The sequence below is a fragment of the Pseudorca crassidens genome, chromosome 6 (genome assembly GCF_039906515.1).
Source record: "Pseudorca crassidens isolate mPseCra1 chromosome 6, mPseCra1.hap1, whole genome shotgun sequence".
Taxonomy (NCBI): domain Eukaryota; kingdom Metazoa; phylum Chordata; class Mammalia; order Artiodactyla; family Delphinidae; genus Pseudorca; species Pseudorca crassidens.
Genome location: NC_090301.1, coordinates 46,994,789 through 47,008,096, shown reverse-complemented (window position 1 = coordinate 47,008,096; position 13,308 = coordinate 46,994,789). Strand labels below are relative to the sequence as shown.

Here is a 13,308-nt window from a genome sequence, read left to right as displayed (position 1 = left end):
ACGTGGAGAAATTCTGCTTCTGGCCCTACATCTGTCCTTTCTAGCCAAGTTCTCTCACTCTTGTAAGCCATCTGTTTCTTCCTTCCTGCTCCATTAACACAAGTTCATGTGTTAGCTTCCTGTCACCAAATTATCGTGCATAACTACTATACTGTCATTTGGTCAACAAGCAATTCCTGTTGCATTTTTCAGAAGGTTAATATTAGTTAATATAATAAGGAGATAATTAGTTAATATTATAAGGAGATATAATTATGGTTAATCATTGTTAAACAGGCTCCATTATGGATTGGCCCAAGTATCTGAAATAATAGAGATTTGATAGAAGATCAGACTTAATTACCTTTGCTAGAGTACTTTCAGTTTTATTGTAAGTTCAGAGAAACCCTATTCTTTTTTCTTTGGACGGTGGATTTGGAATTTCACTAACTTGACACTGTTCTAACTAACATTGCCATCTTTCCCGCCTCCTTCAGCTCCTAGCTGGTCTTCGTTTCAGTGTGCACCAGCAATCAGAGATGGATACTTCCGTGAAATTTGACTTACAAATCCAAAGGTATGAAAACAACTTTTTTCCGTTTATAATAACTATGGAGGAAATATTATTTGTTATAAATACATTACGCAGTATACTTAAATATTCTGGAATAGCATAGACTAAAATTTTAGTACTTATTGTAGCATTTTAAAATCAATATTTACATCATAAGAATAATTTATGTTGCTTTTGAGTTTGTAAAACAAAACTAAAAGTTAACTAAAAATCATCTTCTTGGAATTAAATGCTAATGAAAGTAATTATTTTGATTTGTAGTTTGTCATTTCTTTACTGCTTTTAATTTGTTTACTTTTAGTTTCACTGCATTTGCCTCTGTATGCTATTGATGAGGATTATGCTCTAGTCAGTCCTAAATATATTTTTTTCTTTTTCAGCTCCAATCTTTTTGACAAAGTAAGCCCGGTTGTATCTTACAAAGTTGACCTTGCTGTTTTAGCTGCTGTTGAGATAAGAGGGTCAGTATGATTACCCAGTTGAGTATCTCATTCTCATGATTTAAACTACTTTAAAAGTAGTTACTTCTTAAAAGTAAGTCCTAGGGCCCCTAGCTTCTTTTGGATAGTAGACGCTCCATGTTTCGGTGTCGTTTTACTAGAGCTGTAGCGTCTGTAGAAAGAAGAAGGTCCTGGGTGTATTCCAAAGCCCCAAATATTTATTTGATAATCCTTTGGAAATAAACCAGACATGGCAAAAGTGGCACAAAATAAATTTATTGAACTTTTATGCAAAAGTTCACCTGTTATCAATTCACCTGTTACATTAGATTCAATAAAGAGTGGTTTGTATGTCCATCTGTGCATGTACACATACAAGTATAGTTTCTGTTTTGTCTGTTAAATGTATGGTGTTTTTTTTTTAATTAATTCTGATTTTATTCATTTGGACACTAGGTACTTTTGAAAATGAACTGACCATATCATTTTGATATTCATGGTAGGTTTTCTTTGGTCATTGTTTAGAGTCTCAAGTCCTGATCATATCTTTCTTCCGATTCCAAATTGGGAGCACAAGGAGAACCCTGAGACTGAAGAAGACGTTGGGCCAGTTGTTCAGCACATCTACGAGGTTTGCAGCTGTTGGATTTAACTGATACCTGGTAGACAGCCAACAAAGAGAGGAATAGATAGGCTCTTTTTAAAAAACAAGTCTATTTAACTTTTACGTAAACTCTGCATAGTTTAAATATGTACCAGAGATTTCTTTGAATTTTTTCCCTATTCTTAAGTTCATTTTTATTAGACAAGTAGCTTCCAGTAGTAAAAGAAAGCTGTTTATACAAATTGTTGTTTAAAACCAATTAGTAAAGAAAATAATAATAAGAATTAACTTAAAAGTAATATTTTATTATTATTATTTTAATAATAAAATAAAACCAGTTCTACTTGAGTAAAGAGAATAGGTCACTGAGTAAAATTTTGGTTCTGTAGGAAGAAAATTTTCTATGCCACTTATCAGTAACTTTTTCACGTTTTCCTCTTTTGTTTATATATTCTTCCTGATTTATACTGCCCTACGCAGAGGCAGATGTTGAGTTTGATTCTTTTGCATAATAATGATCATGTTGTAATATTAGAGTAACTATGGAAACTGTTATTCAAACTGTTATTCAAATCCTGTTGCTTAATGATTCCTAAAGTTGCTGTAGGGGAAGGATTATAGAATAGATTTTTGCCCTAAGTATTTACATTTCCTTCTCCTCATTAGCTGAGAAATAACGGTCCGAGTTCATTCAGCAAGGCAATGCTAAATCTTCAGTGGCCTTACAAATATAACAATAACACTTTGTTGTACATCCTTCAATATGATATTGATGGGCCAATGAACTGCACTTCAGATATGGAGATCAACCCTTTGAGAATTAAGGTAATGTACTTAATAGCAGCTATTTATTATGATGATATTTTATTGCTTTTCTTTCTAAATCTATAAAAGAAATGCATGAAATAAACGATTGTTTTAATAATAAATCTATTCTGTGAAAATATTTTAGCTCATAACCAGTATACTATGAATTAAATTGTTTATTTGTGTAATGAGTAAGGATGAATTTTGTGAAGTCCTAGTAAACCATTTATTTATGTAGTGTTTAGTGAGCCTCCGGAGATACTCTTTGTTTTTTTTTTTGGCCGTGTCTCGCAGCTTGCGGGTTCTTAGTTCCCTGACCAGGGATTGAACCCACGCTCTCGGCAGTGAAAGTGCGGAGTCCTAACCACTGGACCGCCAGGGAATTCTCATCCGGAGTTATTCTTAAGTGACCCAATTTGACTTTGGTTTTATCGCAGAGTGGTTTATCCACATGTAATATGTGTCAAGGGTGTTTGGATGTTGAAATTTTTGTCTTGGGGATAAGATATAACATTTTACTCTTGGCTCTTTTGACTTGACCTAGAAAAATGTCATTTTATGGAATTCTATTTGGATATAGTCTTCTCCATCCTAGCACATATGTTTGGATAAGAAGCTATCCACAGGTCAGAGTAAGGAAAGTTAAGAAAACAAAGCAAAAAATGTATACTCATGATTGACATACATCACAGATGTACACTGTGAAATTTCAAGCTGTTTCTAAGTATTTTATCAGTTTCCCCTCTAGCTATGCAAGGGGAGAAAATGATGGCTAGGTAGAGGTAATTTTTTTCCCGCATATTAAGGACTCTAATCTTTATTTCCTTTGCTTAGTTTTAGCCATATATTAAGTGGTGAATTTTCTGTCATACCAAATTTTTAGTCACTATATTTTAATCATGTATAACAGTTTATGCCAAAGTGTCAGTGCAAAATATTTTCCATTGTTATTTACCACCAGTTTATTCATGTAATCCTAGATCTCAAATTCGCAAACAACTGAAAAGAATGACACAATTGGTGGGCAAGGTGACCGGAACCATCTCATCACTAAGCGGGATCTCACCCTCAGTGAAGGAGATGTGCACACTTTGGTAAGTGGCATTTCAACAACAAGCCCTTTAAATATTTTAAAATATGTGATTATAGAACTGATACCAAAGAACATTTCAAAAGTAACAACAGCTGTGCTGGAAAGAACTCCGTATATTTTTATACCATTCACTTCTCTTACTTTCCTTGTTCCTAATTGAATTAATGCCACATTTTCTTCAAATGATCTGTCTTTGTGTAGATTACTAATAAAAATATTTTATGTTCTAACTTATTTCTCTGACTGCACTCCTTTAACTGACCTCTTTCTCAGTCTCACCCTAATCTTTGAAACTTATGTTCAATATTGCAGAAAAAAACAGAAGGGCTCAACAGAAATATAAGAATAATTAGCATTATGATCAACTTTTGTTGAGTCAGTCTATCTAATGACTATAATGTTATAAAGAGGTTTGTCACTTAAGTTTTTAAAATTTAACAGATCTGCAAACCATCAACTAACAGAGAACCTGGTATAGTGTTTATGTTCATTAGTGATCACCGGTTACTTTGACATCTCCAGAGGCCATGGTTCTTCTTAGTTCTCATTCAGTTCAACTGCACAGTGACTTTTTTGGCACAGTTAATCACTTCCTCTTTTGTGAAACACTCCTCTCTCACTTCTTGGGCACTACTCTCTTGGTTGTCCACCTACCACAACTGGCTACTTTGTCTCAATCTCCATTTCCAGACCTTTAAGCTCTAGAGAGTATTCCAGGGCTCAGATCTCAGAGTTCTTGTCTGCTCCACCTACAGTCATTCATTAGATCTGTGCAGTCCAGTGTTGTAGACACCAGCTACATTTCAAGTGTTCAGTAGCCACATGTGGCTAGTGGCTACCACTTCGGGAAGCACAGGTATCTCCACACTGATGATTTCTGTCATTGTAGAAGGTTCTATCTGACAGTGCCATATGAGATGATCTTAATCATTCGTATGGCTGGTAAGTACCATTTCTATGTAGATGACTTTGATTAATATTTCCAACCCGGTCCTCTGCATTGAACTCCAGACTCCATTATCCTCTGGAACTCCTCTTAAATATTTTAATAGGAATCTTAAACTTAATTCTAAGAACATATCCTTGAGTTTTCTCAACTCTGATCTTTCTATGGTGTTCCTCATTTTAGTAAATATCAACTCTGTTCTCTGTCCCAAACTTTGGCATGGGGCTTGACTCTCCTCTTTCTCTCAAACTTCATAATCCTATATATCAGCAAATTCTATCATTATCTACTTTCAAAATAGCCAGAATGTGGCCCCTTCTTGCCGTCTCTACCACTGCCACGACCTAACCTAGACCACCTTCCTCTCTCACTTGAACTATTGCCAAACCTCCAGTTGGACTCCATATTCCTGCCCCTGTCACCACGACAGTCTATTTGCCACATAGAAGCCATAATGATCCTTTTAAAAGTAGGTCAGGTCATGTCACTCCAGTGTCTTCCTGTCTAACTCAGAGAGAAAACCAGAGACTGCAAAGCCTGGGGTTTTTTTTGTAGTCATCCTCATCGGAGTGAAGTAGCATCTCATTGTAGTTTTATTTGGATTTCCCTAATGACTAATGATGCTGAGCACCTTTTCGTTTGTATATCTTCTTTCGAAAAATCTCTATTCAAACCTTTTGCCCATATTTAAATTGGGTCGTTTGCCTTTTGTTGTTGAGTCATGAGGAGTTCTTTATATATTCTGGATACTACCCTTATCAGAGCTGTTACTGCACATATTTTCTTTCATTCTGTAAGTTGTCTTTTTTACTTTCTTGATAGTATTTGTTGATGGAAAAAAGGTTTTAAATTTAAAGAAGTCCAAATTTCTTTTCTCAAGTCTATCTCTCCTTGTGTTGCTTATATTTTTACTGTCATATTTTAAAAACCATCGCCTAACCCAAAGTCCTGGAGATTTACACACAAGTTTTCTGTTTTTCTAAGTTGTTGTTGTTCTTTTTTTTAAAAAAATATTTATTTATTTGGCTAGGCCGGGTCTTAGTTGTGCACGCGGGATCTTCGTTGCTGCGTGCGGGATCTTCATTGCTGCATGCAGGATCTTTTACTTGTGCCATGTGGGATCTTTAGTTGTGGCATGCAGGATCTTTAGTTATGGCATGCGGGCTCTAGTTCCCTGACCAGAGATCAAACCCCAGGCTCCCTGTGTTGGGAGCATGGATTCTTAACTACTGGACCACCAGGGAAGTCCCTGGTTTTCTAAGTTTTATACTTTTAGCTCTTACTTTTATATCTCTGATCCATATAGAGTTAATTTTTGTATATGGTGTGAAATAGAGGCCCAGATTCATTCTTTTGCATGTGGTTTTCTAGTTCTCCCTGCATCATTTGTTGGAAAGACCTGTCTCTTCCCTTTAAATGGTCTTGGCTCCCTTGTTGAAAATGAATTGACTGTGAATGTATGAGTTTGTTTCTGGACTCTCAATTCTATTCCATTGATCTATACATGCATCCTAATTTTTTTGATTGTTGTCCTTCTGCAGTAAGTTTTGAAATTGGGGAGTGTGAGCCCTGCAGTGTTTTCATCTTTTTCAAAATTGTTTTGGCTAGTTGGGGTTCCTGGCAATTCCATATGAATTTTAGGATTAGCTTTGCCATTTCTACAAAAATGGTAGTTGGATTTTTTTTTTTTTGGAATTTTGATAGCAATTTTATTGGATCTGTCTATCATTTTGGTAATATTGCCATCTTAATATTAAGTCTTTCAGTCCTTGAACATGAGCTGTCTTCTGTTTATTTAGGTCTTCTTTAATTTCTTTCAAAAACATTTTGTAGTTTTTAGTGCACAAGTCGTGCACTTCCTTAGTTACATATTTTATTCTTGTTAAATGCTATTTAAAATAGAATTGTTTTTTTAAATTCATTTTCATATTTTTCATTGCTAATGTATAGAAAACCAATTCATATTTGTATACTGATCTTGTATTCTGTACCTTTTCTGTACTTGTTTATTAGCTTTAATAGTTTTATTGTGGATTCTTTAAAGTTTTCTGTAAGTAAGATTCTATCATCTTTGAATAGAGATAGCTTTACTTCTTTCTTTCCAATCTGGATACCGTTTATTTAATTTTTTTCTTGCTTCATTGCACTGGCTAGAACCTTCTGAACAATGTAGAATAGAAGTGTCATGAGTGGGCACTGTTGTCCAGTTCCTGATCTTAGGGGAAAAGCATCCATTCTTTCACCAGTAAGTATGATGTTAGCTGTGGGCTTTTCATAGATGCCCTTTACCAGGTCAAGGGAGTTCACTTCTATTCCTATTCATCAACTGGAGGTGTCACTTACTGGATAACACTGTTGTGAGGTATATGCATATGACATGTCTAATGCAGTTTGACCAGCACGTAGAAGGTGGTGAATATTTATTACTTTTGACTGTCTGCCTTCAGGTTACTGATAAAAACACTCATGCCACTTGATTTCTACAGGTCTGATGTGGAATAGCTATTAAAGATTCACTCTGTTTCTTTTTCTTTTCCACAGGCCTATTGTGATCTGATTTTCATGTCTTACTAAAATCACCATGCTCTGGGTTTGCCTAAAGAATGTTGAGTTCTAGCTATAACAATAAATATTTTAATATTATAGCACTTATCCTTCCATAACAAATCACATTAAAACCAACCCCTTCATAACAAGAAGCATTCATAGATTCAACTGTTAGCCTACTCATTTTAAATGTTACTGCTATTAAGGCAAAAGAATCTAGATCATCTCTTTAGCCTTCACATAAAACAAGTCAATTGTCTGCTTTTCATATGTTGAAGAGATGATAGAATGATCTTTTCTTTTAAGTAAGTAATTTTTTGGCAGGGTTGTGGAATTGCTGAATGCTTGAAGATCGTCTGCCAGGTGGGGCGACTAGACAGAGGAAAGAGTGCAATCCTGTATGTAAAGTCTCTGCTGTGGACTGAGACCTTTATGAATGTAAGTGGGCAGATGCAGCATTCAGCGAACTTATCCATTTTTTCAAAGAAATAAAAAAGGCCTGACATATAGAAAATCATTTTATTGTTATTCCCATATAGAAGGAAAACCAGAATCATTCATATTCTCTGAAGTCGTCTGCTTCATTTAATGTTATAGAGTTTCCATATAAGAACCTTCTAATTGAGGACATCTTCAACTCCACATTGGTAAGTCATTGATTTGGGGAAATGGAATAAATGCACTCAGTTCAATACCATAGATATTTTTATTGTATTTTAAATAATGGCAGTTAATTATTTTGATAATTTAAAGTAACTTGAGTTATTTGAATGGATTATAACCTAGTATAAACTAGTTTAATATTACTGTTTTCCTCCCCCCCATCCCAGAATTATTAAAGGTAGACCTTTTACTTTAGCATCTTGTCCTTTGTAAGCTACTTAGCATCAATAAATTTCATGAGGGAAAATTTTGGGAATTTCTCCCCACAGAGTTAGAAAGTTGGAAATTAACTGCAGTTAAGTGAGGGCATTTTATAAATCTTTAATTTGAGGATTAAAATGGGACCAACACATCGTAAACTGGGTTGGATTATTTAAAAATCATTTCAGAGTCAGTCAGAGGTTAACCTGTTGAGAGTTTCGTGTGTGTGTGTGTGTGTGTGTGTGTGTGTGTGTGTGTGTGTGTGTGTATGCTATTGATACCAAATGTGTAATCATAAATTATCATGTACTAGAAAAGAAAATAATGTGAGTAACATTGACATAAAATATAGTAGACATTCAGATATTTGTTGAATGATTCAGTGAACTATTTTCAAAACTCAAGAACTTTTTCCCCCAACAGGTTACCACTAATGTCACCTGGGGCATTCAGCCAGCACCCATGCCTGTACCTGTGTGGGTGATCATTTTAGCAGTTCTAGCAGGATTGTTGTTACTGGCTGTTTTGGTATTTGTAATGTACAGGGTAAGTGATGGACTTAGGAAGAGAGGGAGGGAGGGGAAGCAGAAGAAAAGGAGAAGGAAGGGAGCAAAAGAAGGGAGGGAAAGAAGAAAGGGACCTTTAATGATGATGCATGATGAGCAGTCCTTATCATTTGAAGGAAGAAAAATTCAACTAAGTGCCATTTAAATTTTCTTGGTCATAATATGGTCACTCAGAATGCTTTCAGTATTCTTCAGTGATGTGCAGTAATGTGAGGTGTTTTTTTTTTCAACTGGCAGATGGGCTTCTTTAAACGTGTCCGGCCACCTCAAGAAGAACAAGAAAGGGAACAGCTTCAACCTCATGAAAATGGTGAAGGAAACTCAGAAACTTAACTGTGATTTTTAAGTTGTGCTACATCCTGTCCCATTAGAAGTACCAACTTCAATATAGGTTTTTAAATTTCCTTCATGAGGAATAAAGTTCCAAGACTCTACTGCTGATGGTACCCATTGGTATTAACCACAAAGTGAGAGCAATATTTGTCAACCTTTTCATTATAATTAAGTTCAGACATACATTTAATACACATCCACTGACTTGTATTTTTAGGTATTTAAATAATAACATTTTAAGGATAGATCTTCTTCAATGTACATAAGACAGGTAGTGCCTGAGTTACCACTTTATCTAAAATAGTACCTCCTACAATTATTGTTTCTGATTTTGTATGTTGGATTTTGTTTGTTGTTGTTTTTGTTGTTTTAAAGCAATCCAAATTTGGACCTTAGGATCCACATCTTTTGTAGAGATACTTACTGTTAATACACATTACACTACAGTTGAGTTTTCAAGCTAACTTTATAACTGCATAAACTTGGATTTTAATATTACCTATATGGTAGAACTTTTAAAAAAGAAAAATGCATGATCCCATCAAAACTCTTTGCTGTGATAGCAAAGGTACAGTTTTTTGTTTTAATCTGAAAATTGAATACATGCTATTAAATTTTTATTTATATTTTTATCCACAGTCCATTTGATTACATTTTATTTTGTATAAGTTTAAGTTCTATTTCAAATCCTTTAAGTCAACTTATACTGAAAATTAGTTTTATAATCAAAAATGCCTCTTTTGTGTAGTCATTTAATTTCTGCTAAACATCATGATGCTTGAAGCCATATGGAGTTGGAAATCATTTCCAAAGTACATTTATTCCATTGCATTAGTCTGGCTATATACAATACAATACAAAAAAAAAGAAAAAGGAGCATTTAAATTAAAAGACTATGTTTGTAGTTCTTTGACAGAGTTGCTTATTAATAGTTTGTTCTTAGATTAAAGCAAGAGTTTTTAGTTGGGATTAATTTATTTTCCTCCTATATATGTATTTTTCCTTCCATTTCCAAAACTGTTACTGAGAATGTGTCAAGATCAATGAGGAATCTTTACAACTTAGAGGAACCTGCACTCAACCTCCCAACCCTGCAAGAAATGCTTGGAATTGAAATTCTTAAAGTAGCTCACTGGTTTACTTCTAGCAATAGCGTAGTACTGCTCAGATGGATATTACCTCAGTTGAAGCCAGGTGTAACATGTAAAACCAGTCTCAGCTATCAAAATGACTTCTTAGAGGTTATTTTATAAGCAATTCAAGTTATTGGAAACCTTTTTAAACTCTTTTAGGTTTTATTAATATAAATTACTTTTCTAGGATTTTTAAATAAAAGCTGCACAGGTGGCAAGTTGTAGTTTTATAAGTCCGTAGGGTGATGAATCTTCTAGAGGAATATGTGAATTATTCACAGTTCCTCCAGGCCTGGGGATGACTATTAGTTATACCTATTTTTGTGCAGTTACATCATGTTGTACATTAGAAATTGAGAGTTTGATAGCTTTTTAACTACTGTCTTCATTAGGCAATGATAAATATTTCACTTAAATAACTGAATATTTTTCTATGTTTTAAAAATAATTGAAATTTATCTTGCCATGTCTTGTGTTATAACTCCCTAACAAGTGCCTACGCTAGAATATATTCATAAAACAGAGGCATATGTAGGTGAGTTATACAAGTTAGAACGTTGACAAGACCCTATATTTAGCTTTAGTGATTTTTAAAATTAATAGGTGTTGTAATATAGATTTTATTAGTAGCTCAAAAGATCTTAGTCATATGCAGTAAGTATTTTTATTACCAATAAATTTAAAGTTTTTTAAGAAAAAAATATTTTTATCCTAGGGCCTGCCACCAGACAGTCACTGAATTGGTCTAGAACAATGTTCACCTTACCTGTTTTCCCACCTAATAGCAGTCATTCCTGAAACTATCTTTTGGATAGAAAGTCACTCTTCTAAAAAAATGTTACTGTTTGATTTTGCACAGTCTATTGCTTTTATGGCCTCTTATCTCAAGGTATAATCTTCTACCAGAGATTGAAGGAGGAGCCAAAATAGCTCAGTTGGGAGAGCCTGAGACTGGAGGAGATTGAAGGGTGTTGTCGTGGAAATTAACATGATGCTTTAAATTGCTCTTATGGAATGTAGTTTAAAGCAATAGTATTTTCTTTAAGAAAAATGAAGATTTATATCTGTACAAAAATATGGTAGGAGTATAATTTAAAAACCTAGTCCTTGAGGAAAATATTTGGGAAATGTTGAGTTTCTTTTTACCCTAAAGTAGCATGTGAATGTTTTAGATAAAATGTCAAAAAATAATCACTGCTGTGTTTGTGATTTATTGAGAATTGAAAGCCATTTTGAGTGTAAAATTCTTATAATCTGATTCAGTTTAAGAAAATACACATGGTTGGGGTTGAGAATATTTAAAACATTTGATATTGGTAAGAAATATTGATGCTGTTGTTGATTCCTTAAATAGGCATTTATTTCAGACTTGATATTTTGAGAAATATTTGTGTGAGGGAGGCGCTTTCCTCTTCTTCCCTTTACCTTTTTCTTGTAATTGGTGATTATTGTAATTCTGATTAAGTTCTTAACACTGAATTGTAAAACAATCAAAATATTAGTGCCACAGTTCTACCTGTTATGAAACTACTTAGTCATAGTCAATTCTCATTGATACTTTATATAAAGAGAAAATTCAAGTATTAGAGACTATACTGGCTTCCTCAAGAGGATGTGAAAGATTTTTCATAGTGAATCATGACCCTAAGAGAGATGTATGTGGCAAAAGTATAGTATATAATAAATAGATCCGCTGGTTTTTTATAAGGCAAACAACTGTAAGTTGATTGATGTTCCTGTGTTACAGAATGTAGTGTTGAGCTTGGCAAAGAATAAGTCATTCGTGGAATACTTGTGTATGATTGTTGCTTATCTCAGTGTCACTGTGTTAGTGCTCTTGGATAGCTTGTATATGTGATAGTTTGATTAATAAGAAAAAATATAAAATTTGAAAATTGAATATAGGATCCAAAATGGTGAATGAAATGACTTAATACTCAGTGTTTTGGAGAGTATTTCTTTTAACCTGTTGGTAGGCTAGTTTGAACGATGAACCTATGGACATGTAGCATGCATATATGCTTGTATTTCATTGTAATTTCTGATGTATAATGAATTTCTTGGGAGAGGTACTGAATCTTTGATTTTTCTTGTCATTCTTCTCAAGTGCAATATAACAATGTAACCAAACCTAGATATTTCAAAGTCATTATTAACTTAGTAAACCTAATCTAAATGGAGATTTATTAGTATTTTTGTTAGCAAGAAGGAATGATTCTGAGATGGATATACGAATGAAGTTATTTACCCCTAAAAGGTCCATTTTACACTTTATTTCAGGCTGGACATGAACTATTCCCCACTAGTTTTGAAACACTTTGCAATATCTTAAAGTAACTTGGAAGCTGTGTATATCAATTAATTTCCTACCTAAGTAACATAGAAAGTAATTTTCTTTATTTAGCTCTCTTGTGATCACCCACATTGGGTGAGACATAAAATGACTGTCTTCTAAAATTTGTCATTTGCTAACTTGATTTGAGTTAGTGAAAACTGGTACAGTGTTCTGCTTATTAGTCTCCAGTGTGTAACTTGTGTCTGTTCAATAAACTTGAGCATATGGTGCCACTTATGTGCAAGGACTTTATGTTTTCCTTCTATTATGTTGTTTTGTTTTTTAATCACATGAGCTAGCAGTAGTGCACTAAAAGGATGACCTCAAAGAGGTGACATACCTCTTTAAAAGTCCACATTCTTAAGAGTGTTAGTTATTTGAAAAAAGGTGTCACAAACAGAGCAAAAGGAAACTAATGTTAAAATACACCAATTACAAATCATAGTATCATAGACATTTAAAATTTTAAAGGGGCTTCCAATTTCAGTAATGGCAAAGTAGCTTGTATCAGATAACAATGAATGAAATGAGGAATAAGAAGCAAAAAAGAAACTTTTAAAGACACTGCAGATACTAAAAGCAGGCAGAAACTGGAGGGAATTGGTCTCAAGGAAGGGAACCACACTTTTCCCTGAGTTTACTCTCTGTTGTGTGGATGGAATGCAAGCAGAAAAGTGCCCCCTCATTTCCTAGAATGATGGGACTGCCATCATGGCTAGAAATTGAGGGATGGGGGGAGGGAGAAGCCACATTGTGGGAAAGGGGAACATTTTCCCCTCAAAGCCTTGGCTGACCCTGACTCTGCTCTAGTGAGGCCCCAAAAGGAAAACAGCAGATGGAAGTTTGAAAGAACTGAGCAGTTATTCCAGCTTCTGTCCAATGCAGGAGAAACAAGAGACTGTAGTTCAAGTCTTACCCAGTGACAGAGCCTTGGAAACACCCCCAGTCTTTCCATTGAAACCCCAGAGGATCTATTCCTTGGGAATAAATACTACATCCCAAGATTGATTGATTCACCCTAGGATAAAGGGTAAAACCAGTGTCCCACCCTAACAAAGCATGAAACCAAGCTTCCACAAGTTTAAGG

The 13,308-nt window shown here is 34.4% G+C and overlaps 1 protein-coding gene across 2 annotated transcripts in view; it reads left to right on the top strand.

Moving 5' to 3' along the window:
- Positions 1-12,458, top strand: part of ITGAV (integrin subunit alpha V) — an 86,875-nt gene extending 74,417 nt beyond the window's left edge. For both annotated transcript variants that reach the window (XM_067741269.1, XM_067741268.1), the window contains exons 22-30: positions 477-556; positions 934-1,014; positions 1,519-1,624; positions 2,264-2,422; positions 3,385-3,498; positions 7,315-7,428; positions 7,530-7,637; positions 8,278-8,400; positions 8,658-12,458. In XM_067741269.1, coding sequence (XP_067597370.1) covers positions 477-556; positions 934-1,014; positions 1,519-1,624; positions 2,264-2,422; positions 3,385-3,498; positions 7,315-7,428; positions 7,530-7,637; positions 8,278-8,400; positions 8,658-8,753 — 981 coding nt within the window. In that variant the 3' untranslated portion in view covers positions 8,754-12,458. The remainder of the gene's footprint in view (positions 1-476; positions 557-933; positions 1,015-1,518; positions 1,625-2,263; positions 2,423-3,384; positions 3,499-7,314; positions 7,429-7,529; positions 7,638-8,277; positions 8,401-8,657) is intronic.
- The last annotated feature ends 850 nt before the right edge of the window (positions 12,459-13,308 follow it).